Genomic DNA, 18,046 nt, shown 5'->3' with positions numbered 1-18,046 from the left:
TTTTTTTTAATTTTTTTCAATGTTTTCCGTTTGATTCGACCATTTGTTTCCCTCGTTTGTTTCCGTGTAGAAAAGATATAACCCTTTAAACAAACAAGAAGAAGAAAAAAGGGGATTTTTTTTCTCGTGTCGGCAAATTTTCTGTTCTGTTCTGTCAACCCAACACCACCGATTATCATAAATCAAAATCGACATTCAAAAAGAGAATTGAAAACATTCAACCAACCAACCAACAGAGAAAAGATCATTAATTCATTCAAAAAACACACACACACACTGAATATTCAATATTTTTCAAAACTTTGACCAACAAACCGAAGAAAGAAAGAAAGAAAACAGTAAACATTCGAAAAAATTCATAATCCTTTTTCGTTTCGTTTCTCATACAGAGAGCAGGGTTTCGCATATTGATTGAAAAATATTTGTCAAAACGAAAGTACGAAGAAGAAAAAATCGTTCTTTGGATCGATCTTAATGACCATGAAAAACATTCAATGAAGAAAAGTAGTTTTGTGTGTTTTGTGTCGTCAAGCAGTCTATCATAGAAATTGTCCCCATTGGAATTCGGATTTGTGTTTTGGCCACACACCGGTGATCATTATTATTGATATTTGTCAACGGTGACGGTGACAATTGACAGTGCATAATATTGACGATGATGATGATAATGACCTCTACCTGTTGATCATTGGTGGTGGTGGCGGTTCGTTTTTTCTTCTTGTTTTCACTGCTTCTTCAATACGGTCAATTTTTTGACACCTGGACGAAAATAAAAATAGAAACCATCATCACCACCACCACCACCTCAGTTTCACTGCGAAAAATTCATTCTGTCAAAAATTTGACAATCTTTTTCATTCATTCATATTTTGTTTTCTCAGTTCTTCGGTTGCCTATCAAATTATCTTCATCTGAACTTCGGTTGTTTTTGTTTTTTACAAATCAATCAATCAATTATCAATCAATTCAAATTTGCTGACTTGTTTTTGTTGTGTGTTGTTAATTCGTCATTTTAATCAGGAAATATTGAACCACAAAAACAACAAAATGATGATGATATCATATTTATCATTCGAAAACAGAAATTTTGTCTAAAAACTGATTACATAATAATGATAATGACTTTACGGCGACGTTATTCAATTTGATTTTTTTTTGGTTTTTCTGTTTGTTTTGTCTGTTTTTGTTTGTTTTTGTTTATCAATAATGAAAATTTGAAAAAAAATGAAGAAAATTCATCATAACCATCATCATAGAATCTGGTCATTCATATTATATTTATCATTATTATTAGCTACACATTTTCTTCAATTATCATCAACGGTAAGTTGTTTTTTTTTGAAAGGATTTTTGTCTTTTGGCTAATGAAAATTATCTTTGATTTTTTTTTTTGTTGTTTTCGTTGAAGGCCAATCCAGGTCAAACAACAAATTGTTGGACACAAAGAGCAAATTTAAGCCAAAATGATTTCGTTCTTGAATGTACTGATGATGGTCATTTTAAATCAGTTCAATGTGACAATAAAACTGGATATTGTTTTTGTGTTGATCCGAATACTGGACGACCAAATACATTGACAACAACAAAAAATCGTCATTTAGATTGTAATCATATTATTGAACAACGACAACAACAAAAGCAACAACAACAACAACATTATCAACAACAACAACAACAATCATCATCATATAATTCCAGAAGGCAGCCGTTATTTTCCAATCCGCTAAAAGATCCATCAACATCATTTCAACCAATAGCGGCTGCACAATCACAATTGATACCGAATAAACAAAAACGTGGCCGTTCAAAACGTTGTTTAACCGGGCAACGTATATCATATATCGATCAGATTGTATCGAAAATTCAACAACAGCAACAACAACAAAGGCAAAATGTTGCTCGTATACCGTTAGGAATTTATCGACCACGACCAACACGATTACCATCACTGACGTCTTCAGCGTCAGCGTCATTGTCGAATTCAAATGAATTTAATCCGATCATTCGTAAATTCAATGATTTTGATCATAATAAAGATCATTCATTATCGCAGATTGAATTAAAATTAATGATTGATGAATTAACACAATTGGAAACGAATCATCATCAACATCAATCACAATTACAATCATGTGCTGATTCAATGTTTGATTTTTGTGATCATAATCATGATCAAAATATTACACGTATAGAATTTATTCATTGTCTTAATCTAAGAAATACACAGATATTGAATGAAGATTATCTTCAACGACGACGGCAGCAAAGACGTGGTGGTGGTGGTGGTGGTGGTGGTAATGATAATTTATCGTCGAAAAATCAAAATGTATTCAATTATGATAATGCATTCAATGATAATGATAATGATGATCCAGCAATGTCAACATCATCAATCGCATATGATGGTCAAGGTTCATCCATACGATTATTGATGGAAATGAATTCATCGCAATCAAATCAAACCGGAACGGATCGATCAGGCAAAGAATCACGTAAAGAATCCAGGAAAGATTGTCAATTAATTCGTTCAAATTCAATTGAATCTGCACGTGTTAATCCAAATGGATTAGTATTCATACCGGAATGTACAGCCGATGGTTATTATGTTCGTGTACAATGTCATCATATGCATTGTTGGTGTGTTTCAAGGGTTACTGGTCATACAATCAAAGCACTCAATGTAAACTTGAATGTATTTTTTAACCAAAACCAAACAGAATAGTTCATAGAATTGACTAACATAAAATTTTTTCTTCTTTTTTTTCTTTTTCTTTTACCAAACCCAGAAAAATAGTTCAGAAAATCTAGAAGCATGTGATCTAATGCGTAAAGGTTGTGATCAACGTCGTCGTATGAAATTTCATAAACAATTTCGTCAACGTATATCCAGTCATGGATTTACCTGTGATAGTATATTCAATCAGATCGATAATGGCTATGATCAAAAAAATGAACTAAATATTGATGAAAATGAATTCAAATCATTCATACGATTATGGTCGACAAAATTATCGATAAATTCACGTTTAAAAAAATGTTTACGTACTGAAATTCATTATTGTGATCAAAATGATGATGGTCGTTTAAGTAAAAATGAATGGATACAATGTTGTAATGATAATATAACTGTAACGAATATACTCCTATCATCATCATCATCATCATCATCATCATTGTCCACAGATCGATCATCAAATTATCATCAATTCAATGCTGGTCGACGTGATAGTGGCCTTTATCCTGGATCAAATTTCTTTTCAACCGAATTTGCTAAAGCTTATAATCAGAAAAAAAATCGACCAAGATTTGGACAAAATCCATTGAAAATACTCAATTCTGAATGAATGAATGTTAATCTTTTTTTTTGTATTTTAAATATATTTTTTTGTAAAATAATAATCCTAAATAATCTCGATGAAGATAAGAATTGAAAAAAAAAATTTCTTTTGCGCGAAAAAATTTCAACTTTTTTTCCGGCCACTAGATGACACCATCTAGTGGATTTAGAAAAAAAAATTATTCGAAAAGATTTTTGATTTTTTTTTTTTGAAATTTATTCAAAGAAATGTCAAGTTAAATTTAGATAAGAAAATTTGATAGCCAGGACAATCTATAAATATTTTTTTGAAAATGCAAACTTTATCAATGCCATTATACTCTATATATAAATCAAAAAAAAAAAAAAGACAAAATCAAATTTTTATATAATTTTAGTGCAGTGTATAATTTTGGTCGATTTCCAATCTAAATCGATATTTATCTAAATAAATAAAATGATAGTCAAAAGATAAATAAATTTTGTTCAGGTAAAATTAAAAGGAAATAAAAATTGAACCAGATATTCTTGTTGTTGTTGTTGTTGTTAAACCAGTAAATATGGATTAATAATAAGTAAATAGGAAGAGAAAAGGAAAGAAAAAAAATATATAAATCTAGTTGAAAATTATGGTAGAATTTTAGTAAATTGATAAGGAATGAGCACGCTGAAGAAATCATTGAATTTTTCAATTCAATCACGAAACATTCAATCGAAAAAAATAGCGACCATATGGCAGTGTGTGTGTGTGATTGTTTTCATTCAATGATTGATTGACAAAAAAAGCAATCATCCTTGTAGAATTTGAATCATCCAGAAACAAAAAAAAACTGGTAAAATAATTTTAACTTGGCGTTGTAGCTTCAATAATAATTAATCGTCTTGGATCACTATCTTTAGGCTGTACGGTTGGTGAATATAAATCGGATGGTGCATCACCAACTCCCTTTGTTCAGAAACAAAACAAAAAAAATTCATTATTTTTTAGCAATTTCATAATTATACACAGAGAGGATATACATACTCTTCGTTTGATTGTTTCTAACATTCCACAAATATTTCGATAAGTACCGGGTGAAACATGACGACGAAGAAATTTATCAAACAATGGATGTTGCATTAATGTGGCAAATATTCTACGGCCAAAATATCTAGTGTGCGATGATTGATCTTGTATAAAACGTGCTGCTGCTGGTAATAAATGTTCACCAATATCACGTGGTCCAAGTAAACATTTCATTGGACCCATTTTTTCTACCAATGCTGATATAAATTGTGCCGATGTACGTCTTACATGTGTATTTCGATGACTAAAGATTCGAAACAAAAAACAAAAATTAGTTAATGTCCAATCAATATTCAATTTCAAACCTTGAACCAAATGTAATTAAAGCTAAAGCTGCACGTGTTTGTGGCATTGATTCAATCATTAATTGTAAAGCTCGATCAATATCTTCACGAATAAATACAGAATTTTCTGATACTTTATGTAATAATGCTTGTGTAAGAATATCAAGTTCCTTGAGTTTTCAAAAAGAGAGAGAGAGAGAAAAAAATTCATTACATTCATCTTTAATTGAACGAAAAGAATATAATTGGAATATTCGATACTTACCGATTCAATTTGTGATCGAAGTTTTGAAAATAATTCACCAATTGTAAATATTGCTGAACGTGCTACTGTTGAACGTAGATTACGTGTTTCACTTGCTAATGCTATTGAAATTTGATGTTGATCACGAATTAAATGATGTGGATGAAATGTTGCTAATCGAACAACAGCTAACATTCCTTCTACTTTGGTTGTCCTATATAATTTTTGATAATGATAATTATAATTAATTAGAGAAAAATCAATCAATCAATCAATCAAACTTACCAAGCATGATCACGTAATGCAATTACTGCTGATTTAACAGCATCATATGGATTATCAAATGGTCCTTCAGTACGTGCAACATTACCCAGAATATGTTGAATATTTGCATTCATCGGTATAGCTGGTGTAGTTTTTATATATAATTGTTGTGGTGGTTTTGACATTCGACGAGATGCTGGTGGTGCGGCTGGTCCAGTTTTTGTTACAGTCGATGTTGCGGGTGGTGGTAGTTTTGATTTTACATTCGATGTTGTTGCTGGTGGTGATTGTTTTGGATCAATTTGTTCTTGTTTAGATACTGTTGACACCGATTGTTTATCAACTGAACCATCACCATCCATTTTAATCGATTCTTGACGTTTTAATTCTTCAACAGCAACAACAGAACTTTGTTGTTGTTGTTGTTGATCAGTTTCCGTATTATCAGTAAGCGAAGATTGTTTAGGAGGCGGTGGTGGTGATTGCACTATGATTGGAGCCGATTCCTTGGAACTTCCTTTCATCAAATTAGATGATTGTACAGATGGCGTTGATGGTTGAATATTAACTGTTGGTATTGTTTTCGCTGTGGATTTTGATTCGATTTTAATCTGTTCATTATTATCAACATTTTGAGCTGATTGTTCTTGTGGTAACATCATTGTCGAAGATCTACGTTGATTAACATTCGTATCCAAATCTTCTACATTTGATTTCGATTCAATATTTCCAGTAGTAGAAGAAGAAGATTGTTGATTTTTTTCCTCTTGAATTACTTGTTCCCACATTCCTAATTCTTGGATAACTTCTTCACTAATAATTTGTGTATTATCCTGTTGATTTGTCACAGCAGCCATTAGATGTGAATCATTTTCAGCCGATGCTGAATCTGTTCGTATTGATGGCATTGAAAATGATCTTTCCATTGGTAATGGTTCTGGTTCTAATTGTTGATTTGATAATGATTCTTGCTGCTGTTGTCGTTGTTGTTGTTTATGTAAATTCTTTCCTTCTGTTTGTCGATCAATATTCGTTGAACGTTTTCTCGTTGATGATGATGATGATTTACCACCAATTTCTTCTTCATCCGAATGTTGACCAGAATAACCACCAGCAGCATTTGATTTTCGAATCAATTTTTCATCTGATTTTTGATGAAGATTTTCATCACTACGATCAATATCTGGATCAGGATCTTGATCCGAACCGGAAACAAAACCCGAACGTTTCATTATTGACATCATATTTTTTTGTTGAAGTTGTGAAAGATCATGATATGAATTTGAAAGACCATTTGCAATATAATAATGATAATAATATGATGGTGATAGAAAACCGGGTGGTGCAAATGTAGCCGCTGCTGCTGCCGGTAATGTAAATGGTGGTGGTGGTAATGGTGAAAGTCCATAATAAACTAAATTTGAAAAAAGAAAAAAATTAAAATTAAATTAAAGAAAAAATCAAGACCTAGAGAGAGAAAGGGGTTAAAGAATTATTTCCCCATAATAATAAATTAGATAATTAATGAATACAGAATGACCAGACGCCAGAATAACACCACCACCACCACGACAGAAAAGGTTAATGAACCTTTGTTCATTATTAATCAGAATGGAAGGGTAGTGTCTACCTGATTAAATATATGACTGACTGACTGACTATGAATAAATTTCATTTTTTAAAACGTGACTAGATAAATGATTCTAGATGATTCTAGATAATTCTGATATCACCCAAAAAACAAAAAAATTATTGGAAAAATTTCCGGGTCTATAAAATTATAGAATTAACCCATGATAACGTCAGACGGATATTTGCGAATGAAAATATTAACACTAGATAACCCACTATATACATCTTCAGTTCAAAATCGATAAATAATTCATCTTCGGGCCAAATACACAGGTAGGAAAATAAATAAACCGTAGCTTACCACTTGAACCAGGTCTTGATGAACCACCACCATATGGTCGTACACCAATTGGACCATTTAATAATGAAATATCGGCCATTTGTTTTTTAAAACGACCAAAATATTGTCGCCAAGCTTCAAGACCTATTCATTGACCAGGTGAAAAAGATAAATTAATTAACCAATGATGGTACACCACCATCACCAATATTAACCCCCCACTTACTTTCAGTTGATGATCGACGAAACCATTCAGCATCAGCTAAATCAGAATCATCAACAGATTCACCACGAACTAAACGTTCAATAAATTGATCACGTCTTGTTCTTTGTTTATTATTATTCTGATTCTGATTACCATATGGACGAAATTCTTGACTAGTTTTTGATCGATTAAATGGATATGATTGTTGTTGTTGTTGTTGTTCTAATGAATGATAACGTTGTTCTAATTCTTTTTGTTGTTGGTGATCGGAAAAATTTCTTAATGGACTTGGTGGATCTTGTGCCAAACCATCTGGATCGATTTTTGTTGTTTTTCTTGAAGAAGAATGCTGTTGTTTAGTTTGCGGTTTCGATCGAGATCGGCTTCGAATCTTAACCGTTTTATTATGTGCGTCTGATAATTCAGGTGAAGTTGAAGAACGATTATAACAAGGATGATGATGATGATGACCACCACCACCACCACCACCATCAACAATAATTTTACTTTTAACTGGTGGTGGTATATCTTCGGAATCCGGTGAATTTAATAATCCTTGTTTTTGAATTGCTTGTCGTTCTTGTTGACAACAATTATTATTAGCAGGTGATGAATCATTTGTTCTTGACGGTTCAGATGATGATTCTGTTGATTGATTTTCTATTGGAAATTTCGGTACCAAACCAACGGTAGGTGTATTTAACAATAGTGGTACATTTACTGGTGGTGTTGTTGGTCCAATTGCAATCCATTCCAAATCAGCATCATAAATACGACGATAATACCATGAATCATTGGATGTTGGTACACGAAGTACATATTGTACATTACCATCCGGTCCAACACGTGGTAATGAACGACGTGCTAAACGTGCTTGTATCGATGCTATTAAACGATCAAAATCAATTGCTGTTAATGATGATTCCAACGAATGAACGGCTGTCATTAATGAACCTAATTTATGTGGTCCTAATGCTTGTGCTAATGTTGCTAAACATTCTAATGATGCTAAACGTACTAGCGAACGACGATCAATTAAAAATGGTACAATATCAAAACATAATTTTGGTAAATTTAAACGACTACGTGGAAATGTTGTTATTGATGCAGTAATACGATTAGCCATTTCTTCACGTAGTTTTGATGACGAAGTAAATGCTAATGGCTGTTGATGATGTTGAGCATTTGATGATACATGTTTAAATAATAGATCCAACATTTCTTGTGGACAATATTTGGTCATCATTTGATGAAATACTTTTATAACAGAATCACGTATCACAATTCGATTATCACCTGTTGAAGAAAGAAAAAGTCAAGTAAAAATCAAAAATCAAAAATCAAATCAAATCAACCTTACCTAATCGTTGTGATAATAATAAAATTATTTGCGATAAATTTGGTTGTAAACGTTGACGAAAACGTTCTGTTAATAATTCAATAATATCTAATGTCCAAAGAATTATTTTAAAATTTGATGAACTATCTAATAATAATTGCGTTATGAATATGGATAAAAATTCATCCATATGCGGTAATAATAATTGTAAATGTTCATTTGATGAATCACGTACAATACGTACTAATGCCTGTACGGCTGCAAATTGTTCATCAGCAATCGATGATAATGCCTGATAGATTAATATACGGGGAAATATACCGAATCGTAATAGATGTGGATTTGTTGGTGGTGTTGGATAAAGAATAGGTGATGTAGCTACTGCTGCTGCTGCTGCATAAGTGGCAGGATGATACAATGGATCATGATGATGATAATAAGGATGATAATATGGTGGTAATAGATAATCCTTTGAATAGAAAAAGTTAGTTTTAAAAAAGTGTTATTTTTCGGGGGGAAAAAACTGAACAATTTACCTTCATTGTTGGAATATATTCAATATTTGCCAATGTATCAGCATCCAATTGAGTCAATGAAGCTAACGAAGAAGAACCTTGTTGTTGCGGAAGAAAATTTGTCGATGTTGTTGATGCAGCAGTAGCCATTTTATCGTTATCAATGTTTCGATCTTTGGATGATATTTGATTGTTGTTGATGGTTGGTTTTTTATTTTTTGGTTGATGATAATTTGGATTATTTCTTTGAGCGGCAACAACAATTTCATTATTATTATCATCATCACTTGAAATTGTTCTTGATGATATTGGTGATGAATCTTGTTTTTGTTGTTGTTGTTTTAATACCGATAATGATTGTGGTTTTTTACCAACAGCAATAACATTCGAACCATTATTTTGTTGTTGTTGTTTACGATGTTTATCATTTGCTGCAAATGTAACCTGTCTTGTTGCCACAGGATTCAATGATGATGATGATGATTGTTTTACATTTAAATAATGATTCTTTGACGACTGATTTGTCGAACGATTTAGATTCGAATGTTGTTGATGATGAGGATTCTGTTGTCCAATTTGTCCACCACTACCACTTTCTCGTCGACCACGATGATCATCAGAATGATAGCCACTAGATTTTTTCATTGTTAAATCATCATCGCAATCGTAATCGTCATTTTTATGATAATTTTTATTCAAATCTGGTTGCCCACGTCGATTCTCATGATCAATATTAGTCGAATAAACTAAAGATTCATCATAATCATTATAATCTGCTACTTCTTCTTCTTCATTATTATGGTTGATGAATAATGAATTTCGTTGTTGTTGTTGTTGTTGTTCAACCTCCAACGAATAATTCTGTTCCACTTCTTCTTTTGTTGTTTCAGGATTTACTACTGATGATGATGATTTGGTTACAACCCGTTGTTCTCGTTGCTCGGATTGCTGCTGTTTGCTTATTATATAATCTAATTCATTATTCTGGTCATTCAATTCGTTGGATGATGGTTTCCCTGGTTTCGAAATGTTGTTGTTGTTGTTGTTGTCGTTAGTTACTCCCAACATATCTGATATTCGAACTGGACCTTTTCCATCATCATCATCATCGGGATCATCACGTTCATTCGAATTTTCGATGATTTTTGCAGTTGTTGTTGTTGTTGTTGTTGATTGTCGTCGATTCATATCATTTTTTTCATTGTAGTTAATATTTTCCTGTACATCCATCATTCTGCTGTTGTTGTTATCATTATTAGTCAATGAATTTTGATTATTATTCTGCTTTGATGATCCATTACCATGGTGATGATGATAATCCATTTTATCTTGTTCAAGTTGCTGTTCATCATACCCATCATTATTCCAATCGTTCTTTTCCACTACCTTTTCGACCCAATTATTATTCTTTTCTTCATCATCGCCATCGCCGTTAGATATTCCATTCGATGAATGTACCACTCCTTTATTAGCAACAGGATGATTTTTATCCAAATGAATCCGGTCATCATCATCATTATTTGATTGCTGTTGACCACCATCATCATAATTATCATGATGATTACCATATGGTGTTGTTGATGATGATGAAATCAAATTATCTTCTTCATCATCAACACCATCACCATAATTATTATGAATATTTTCTTCATCATCATCATCAAGATGATGATCTAATTCTTCAACATTATCATTATCATCAACAACATTGGTTGCCTGTTTTTCATTCGATTTATCATCATCATCATCATCATCAGACCAATCATCATCATTATTCGTAGTGGTAGTAGCATCAACATTAGTCCATTGACCACTACTATTAACACCCATACCACCTACACCACCATTTAACATCATTAAAATTTCTTTTTCCGGTTCTTCTTCTTCAATTCGATCATTTTCTTCTTCCATTATTGATAGCTGTTGATGATGATCAGTGGTTTGATTAAAATTTGACATACTTTGACGACGATTATGATGATGTTTTTGTTGTTGTTTATCGAAATTTGTATTTTTTATCGATGATATTGATTTCGAACGATGATGATGATTCGATGTTTGAATTTGTCCTTGTCCTGATTTATTCTTCTTTTCTTTTTCTCCTCGTTTACCATCATCACCAACGATTGTTTTGTTCGAATCATTTGAATATTTTCGTTGTTGTTGTTGTTGTTTTGATCCACGTCTTTGTTGATTATTAATCGTTCCATTTGTTGTTCCATTTGCTCCATTTGTTGTTGTTGATGGATCAACAAAAGTATGCATTCCTATTAATTACACAGAATATAACAAAAACAAAAGATTAGCTTGAATCTAGGGAAAAAAGATTATCACAAAAATTATTATTAATTATGATTCAGGTAAAAACCAACCAACCAACCAACCAACAATCATCATGGTCATCAGTGATGATGATGATTCTATATTCATTCATTCTATTCAATCAATCAGGGTTGAAATAGAAAATCAGGTCAAAATAGCAAAAGAATCATTTTGTCTCTAGATTCACTTTTTCTGGTTATTAATTTTTTTCTGGTTTTTTTTCTGGTTTTTCTGGAATAAATAATGTGATGACAATCAGAGAGACATTTTAAATATTTAAATCATTTGGAAGCCAAAGAGAAACAATAACAACAACAAATCTAAATCATCATCAATCATCAATATATTTTGATGAAAAAAAAATTCATTATTTTCGTTTCTTTGATTTAAATAAACTATACTGCTGCTGTATGTATGCAGAATGTGCGAATAATAATAATAATAATGATTATCGTCATCAATAATTCATTTCGATAGATATCAACACACCATTTTGGTTTGAAGAATAAAAAAAATCAGACACACTCAAATCATCGAGCTCAAGGTTTTTTGAATTGTGAATTTTAGTAGTGAACAAAGTTTACGGATCAAATCACAATTAAAACTTATTCGCTCTCACCATTAATCATCATCAGAATTATTCCAGAATCCATTGATTGATTGATTGATTGAATGTTTTGATTGTTGGTCGCCCAGAAAAAAAAATGGATAATTGAAAATCCGGTCTTAATTTGAATCTAGGTTGTCGACTTGAAAGCCAGAGAGAGAGAGAGAGAGCCGGGAGATAATAATCTTTATTTTTAGTTTTTTTACGGAAATTGTTCTCGATTTTTCATTTCGGTTCGTTTTTTTTATTGACGTTTCGTGTATCGAATATTCGATATATCGAATAGTATTACAATCGATTAATATCGCGATATAATCGATATTTTCGAATAATAAAAAAAACGTTCGATTTTTTCTAATGGCTACGATTTATGGACCAAAAAATGATTTATGGTTATTGGCTGTTGATGATAATCGATGATCATCGATCGATCGAAGATATCAATCACTTGGAGCAACCATTGATTTCTTTCTCCAAAAAAAACTCTCTTCGCTCAAGATATTTATTGGCAAAATCAAAAAAAAATCATCAATTTTAAACAAGAAATCCTATCTTCCTTTGGTTATTTATGTTGATCATCATCTTGGATAACAATCATATCTTTGCAAAACCTTGAATTATCAAACCAACCAACCAAGAAAAAAAATGAAAGGTATTTTTTTTCTGGGTGAAAATTCGTTTTGGCTGAAAAATAAAAGAATTTGGTCAATTTTCAAATCATCATCATCATCATCATGATGTGTTACGTGCATAGCAATCCAATTAACCAAGAATTTCTTTCTTCGGTTGATTGTTGTTGTTGATTGATTCGAGGCTATACCCGAATAAACATTTTCTTGGTTTGGTTTTGTGCATATCATTCATCCAATTTTTTTTCTGATTATATGTTACTCATTTAACTTGATTTTCAATCATCATCTGTATCATTTCATCATAGATTCTTTGTTACAGAATATTTTTTGTTTCGGGTTATCCAAAACTACCAAAACAAAAAAATAATTATAATGTTTGAAACAACAAGAATTTTTAGCAATCTTCACTATATTCATCATCATCATCATCATCAGAATAAAAGGTTTGGATTCACTGGGTTAATGATGATTATCGAAATCTTTCTTTTTCTCGTTTTTCCTATTTAGACCCATTTCATCGGACTGTAAATGGATTTTTTCACCACACACACACACACAACACAGACAACACAGACTGTGACATATCTATCTCAAGGTTGGTATCATATTGGATTTGGAAATCAAACTGACTAGTCAGCCAGCCAAAAAAGCAGAATTTTTTTTCCTGACTGAAAATACTGTCCAGGGCAACGTGAATCAGATGATGATGATGATCATCATCATCATAATCACAATAATCATATAGGTAATCATAATCATGATTACAACCGACAAAATAAAAAAAAACGACAGAAAAAGGATTTCAAGGAGAGGCACGCACCAAAAAACAACAACAACAACCAAAGAAGAAGAAATAATGACCAAAAATGAATGAATGAATGAATAGCTATGGTAAATTCTTGATTCTCTTGCATTTTGGAATTGAAATAATAATCATAAAAACAGATTTTTATGATTATTATGAGTCAAAAAAAAACGAAAGAAGAAGAATGGAAAAAAATGAAAAATGAAATAGATTTTTTTTTTTTTTGGCTAGAAACTAAATCAGAAAAAATAGATTTTTGTAATGAAAATTTTCTTCTTTTCTTTTCTTTTCAAAAAAAAATAAACTGTATTTTTCCTGTCTAAATCTTGATTAAATGATTGTTTATTAAAATGATTTTTTCAGATTATCATCCGGAGGGTTAAATTCGGATATGAAACATTATCTGGTTCGAACCAAATATATGACCCATATGTTATCTTTATCTGAAACATGATTTATGAATGACATGAAAATGACCAAATAGCTAATCTACCTGCTTTACTGCACAAACAATGTAATTAAAAAAGAAGAAAAGATAAAAAATAGATAATCTTGTTTTGTTTTGTTTTGGATAACCAAACAAACAAAAATGCTTATCAATTTTTTTGTTGTTGGAACGGTCAAGTAAATATTTTCTATTTTCTAAAAAAATGATGATGAATGATTTTTTTCATTTTATCTAATAATATAACTATAACTCAATTCTTCTCTTGGTTCTCTAATTGTTGTTCACCTGTAAAGAATTGCTTTTCCGTATATTTTTATTATCATCATCATTAGTTTGATAATGATAATAATAATTAATCATAAACATTACAACCAAAACCAGAAAAACCAAAACAAACCAGAAAAACGCATATCATCTTCATCATCATCATCATCATCAACATAATGAAGATGATATGTTTGATTACATTATAATAATCTTTTTTTCCTGTTTGTTTAGAATGGCTCATTCATCAAAGGCACCATAGCAAAAATGAAATAATTAAATAAAGGAAGAAGAACGAAAAATTCATTTTTTACATACCAAAATTTGAAATATAAACATGCGGTGATGGTGCCCTCTTCTGTACAGTTTCATAAATTGTTACGGCTTTTTTCGAAATATCCGTTTCACCATTATCGTTCGAACCACAATTGAATAGATATTGATAAAAACGTTTCGAACCAATCAATGAATTTAAACGTTCTAATGAAATATATGTTGGATAGAATATATGTGGTTGTTCGGTTTGTGTACGAACTAACATTCGACCTAAACAAGAGATTAATGGTCCAAGATTTTCCGAACGAAATTCCTGTCGTATGAATAAATGTGGTAATGCATTTAATGAACCAAATTTGGTGGCAATTATCTTCGATTGTAGACCATAATCAATAAATGTTTGCATTGTACGTTGAAGATTTTCCGTACGTAAAATGTTTGATTGTAAAAAACGTATTGAAATTCGTTGTACATCTGATGATTCGTGTCCTGGTTGATTGATTCGAAGATGAAAATCGAAAGATTAAAAGTTGCTCGAAACAAACAAAACATTCGAATCTTACCCAATAAAGTGATAATTTCCGGTAGAAACATTCGACCAAAATAATCTTCTTGACAGCCATCAACATCCTGATGATCAGCTGCCATTTGTTGATTATTGCTGATTGATTGATTATCTGATTGATTCACTGATGGAATAGATTTCATCGATATTAGATCGATAATAATCTGTATTGATTCAAGTAATTCATTACGACGAATTGATTGTATGAAAACATTATCAGTGGATAATGTTTTTCGTAACATTGATGGTGATTGAGTTTTGCTCGCCGTCGTCGTCGTGGTCATCGTCGTTGATGATGGAATCTGTGCCATCGAATTACATCGAACCATTGGATGTGGAATAAAGCTACCATTCGGATGGTTGTTTCGATGATTCGGTTGATGAGCGGAATCAAGATTGAAATAAATCGCAGTCAAATCAACAATAATCGATTTTAAACAATCAAATATTGTTATTATTGTTGAACGATTAAGACGATTTGGAAATTTTTTCAATAATTTTCGTAAGGATTTTAATGTTTCTAATCGACGGCCAGTGATGACAAATTGTGAATTACCGATGTTTGTCGGTATTTTCGATGTCGATGTTGTTGTTGATGGTAATTGCGAAGATGGGTTGTTCAAAAATGACGAACGCTGTGGAATCGAATGTTGTTGTTGTTGTCGTAATAATCGAAGATGTGAATTCAATTCGAACCAATCCATTTTTGGTCGTTTGTTTTTTTGGTTTTTTGGTTTTTACGTTGAAAATCTTCACGGTTAACAACGAAATTTTCCTCGAAAATCAACCCAAGAACACAGCAGAATAAGGAAAAATCACAGGTATTTTTCACATTTTCATTTGAGTAAAATGATCACAAAAATCCGAAGAAAAAATTTGAAAAAAAATTAAGATTTTTTTCTGTTGTTTTTGTTGTAGATTTCCTTCGCGAAGAATCAAATCAAATCAATATGATGATTGTTGCCGGTATTTTTTTGTTGTTGTTGTTAGTCGAATGGATCAATGTGAAAAAACAACGAAATCGACGCCCCGTTATTGTCTGGTTGTTATTCTATGTTCCGTTCCTGTCTGATATATTTTGAAGAAAAAAAATTGTTTCAAAGCGGATAATAACCCTCGTTTATTAATATTGTCAAATTGCCGACTATCGTAACATTGTCATTTTTATGTTTGGATTTTCATTTCATTGATTTACCTCTACTGGATTCAAAATGGGATATTCAAAAAACACTGACCAATGACTGGCTAGCAGCAGAAAAAACAGAAGGGTACCGAATCGGTATTTTGAATAGTGATTACTGCGCCGATGATATCCTTGTATCTTCAAAGTGTCCAGGTAACCAGGCGTGTAGTTGTCAATGGACTTTTTCCCTTTTCTAATTCCAATTGAAAATTCCAATATACGATACACCTGAAGAATGGCAATCAAATGAATGGAATCGAGGAAAAAACGAACCATAATCGTAAAAAAAGAAATTCCTATTATGAATTGAATTCAAATTGATAATGAATGGATGACGTTCGTTTGTTCCATTGCATTTAGATGAGATTTTCTTTTTGGCTTTGTCTTTTTTTTTGGAATTAATCATCAGGATGATTAGTATGATTGAAATGGAACCAAACAAAACAAAAAAACCCGAAAAACAAAAGCCCAGCCGGTGGTAATCATCAACAACAATAATTAACAACCGAAGAATACGAGGAAAAACTTGAAAATTTTTAAAGAAAAACTCGAAAAATTGAAAAGCAGAAATCAACCAATAAAATCAAAAATAAACCAAATCAAAAAAGAAAAAAATCGATGATAGTATCGATTTCCAATCAAGAAAGAAAAATATTGATTGATTTGAAAATGTTTGAAGGTCACACACCTTCATTCATTTCCTTCCTTCCTTCCTTCCTTCTTTTTTGTTCAATCATCGATACTATTTATCGATTGTATCGTTTGGCTGTTGAAATATCAATCTTCATTATGTGACCAGTGTGTGTATTGTATAAAATCTATAAAATTCTTTCTGTTTTGGGGCAGATATTCTTTTAATAGTTGTTTTTCATTTTGTTTCATTTTCAGGTAAAATAATCATCATCATAATCAATATTTCACGTATCAAACGGTAAGAGCCACACACAATAATAATCTGCCATACATTTTTCGGGATTTCCATCATCATAATCATCATTATCATCATCATCGTCGGGTATATGATTTATCCAGACACAACCATTTAGATAATACGACGGCAACAACAGCAAAAATGGTAGTAGCATTAGTTATCATCAAAATAGCAACTAATTTTGTATTCGTGTCACTTTGAAAAGAATAATAATTTTTTTTTGTTCGGGTATATTGCAATCTTCAACAATTTCCAATTCAAAGTGAAACCGAAACAAAAAAAAGTTTTTTCGAACGTTAATTATACCATAACATTCGAACGTTTTGAAAACGTTCGAATTTTTGAAAACGTTCGAAAAGTTGATACAAAATATCAACGTTTTTTTTTGTTGGAATTTCGTCAATCATTCAATCAATCATCGATTAGGAATTAGTTAGTTAGCCAGACAGGAGATGATGATGATGAACAAATGTCAGAAATGAAGAGAAATGGTTAAATAAGAATGAGATAAGCTCATTTTTATTACAGGGATAATCGGTTGACCTATGATTTTTTTTCTGTCCAAAACAACGACAACAACAACCAAAACGACAACAAACATTAACAATTTAATTAGAATATATTCTGGTTGTTGTTGTTGTTTTTTGGTATTTTAATTACTGATGATGAACACACCACACACCAGGTAAACATTAAATACCTGACATGTCCTCGTTAAGCAACCAGCAACAACCACCTACTTTTTTTTTTTGTTTCCAGAGATTAATTAATGAAAAAAAACTACTTTCATTAATTATTTTTTTCTTTCCTTCTTTCTTCCTTTTGTTTCATTTGTCATTTTTATGTAGGATTTTTTATGTTTCAAACA

At 31.4% G+C, this 18,046-nt stretch overlaps 2 protein-coding genes and 1 long non-coding RNA gene across 5 annotated transcripts; 2 read left to right on the top strand and 1 right to left on the bottom strand.

Moving 5' to 3' along the window:
* Positions 1 to 7: 7 nt before the first annotated feature.
* magu (SPARC related modular calcium binding-like protein magu) lies at positions 8 to 3,713 on the top strand. Of its 2 annotated transcripts, none has more exons than XM_075821521.1 (3): positions 8 to 1,323; positions 1,409 to 2,680; positions 2,787 to 3,713. In XM_075821521.1, the coding sequence occupies exons 1-3, from the start codon at positions 1,225 to 1,227 to the stop codon at positions 3,342 to 3,344; spliced, it is 1,929 nt and encodes a 642-aa protein (XP_075677636.1). In that variant the 5' UTR covers positions 8 to 1,224; the 3' UTR covers positions 3,345 to 3,713. The 2 variants fall into 2 exon arrangements, with proteins under 2 accessions (XP_075677636.1, XP_075677635.1); XM_075821520.1 differs by having other exon boundaries at positions 1,409 to 2,692.
* LOC113799090 (uncharacterized) lies at positions 3,590 to 15,768 on the bottom strand. The gene is made up of 11 exons (XM_027349674.2): positions 15,063 to 15,768; positions 14,542 to 14,988; positions 9,167 to 11,412; positions 8,652 to 9,099; positions 7,313 to 8,587; positions 7,108 to 7,230; positions 5,196 to 6,588; positions 4,932 to 5,124; positions 4,688 to 4,836; positions 4,341 to 4,626; positions 3,590 to 4,262 (listed from the first exon to the last, which is right to left on the bottom strand). Exons 1-11 carry the CDS (start codon positions 15,766 to 15,768, stop codon positions 4,161 to 4,163), a joined length of 7,368 nt encoding a protein of 2,455 aa, XP_027205475.2. The 3' UTR covers positions 3,590 to 4,160.
* Positions 15,753 to 17,039, top strand: LOC142645404 (uncharacterized). 2 transcript variants are annotated; one of them, XR_012846542.1, is made up of 3 exons: positions 15,753 to 15,885; positions 15,983 to 16,400; positions 16,482 to 17,039. It is a non-coding gene; the product is annotated as an uncharacterized LOC142645404 (long non-coding RNA). The 2 variants fall into 2 exon arrangements; XR_012846541.1 differs by having other exon boundaries at positions 15,983 to 16,527; positions 16,608 to 17,039.
* The last annotated feature ends 1,007 nt before the right edge of the window (positions 17,040 to 18,046 follow it).

Source organism: Dermatophagoides pteronyssinus, unplaced genomic scaffold (genome assembly GCF_027571235.1).
Source record: "Dermatophagoides pteronyssinus isolate colony J.1.1.1.1 unplaced genomic scaffold, Derpt_VIB-CSIC_2022.12 sq0011, whole genome shotgun sequence".
Taxonomy (NCBI): Eukaryota; Metazoa; Arthropoda; class Arachnida; order Sarcoptiformes; family Pyroglyphidae; genus Dermatophagoides; species Dermatophagoides pteronyssinus.
The sequence above is the reverse complement of the archived record's forward strand: the minus strand, read 5'-3'. Positions and strand labels throughout refer to the sequence as shown.

What these genes read in the sequence shown, in the direction of transcription:
- magu (XM_075821520.1), top strand. Translation starts at nt 1,225, where the DNA reads ATGAAGAAAATTCATCATAACCATCATCATAGAATCTGGTCATTCATA. An exon ending in TTCTTCAATTATCATCAACG is followed by an intron (nt 1,324 to 1,408) that starts GTAAGTTGTTTT and finishes TTTTCGTTGAAG; the next exon opens with GCCAATCCAGGTCAAACAAC. An exon ending in CACTCAATGTAAACTTGAAT is followed by an intron (nt 2,693 to 2,786) that starts GTATTTTTTAAC and finishes TACCAAACCCAG; the next exon opens with AAAAATAGTTCAGAAAATCT.
- LOC113799090 (XM_027349674.2), bottom strand. Translation starts at nt 15,768, where the DNA reads ATGGATTGGTTCGAATTGAATTCACATCTTCGATTATTACGACAACAA. An exon ending in ATTATTATCACAACGATTAG is followed by an intron (nt 8,588 to 8,651) that starts GTAAGGTTGATT and finishes TTTCTTCAACAG; the next exon opens with GTGATAATCGAATTGTGATA. An exon ending in ATCAAGACCTGGTTCAAGTG is followed by an intron (nt 6,589 to 7,107) that starts GTAAGCTACGGT and finishes TTTCAAATTTAG; the next exon opens with TTTATTATGGACTTTCACCA.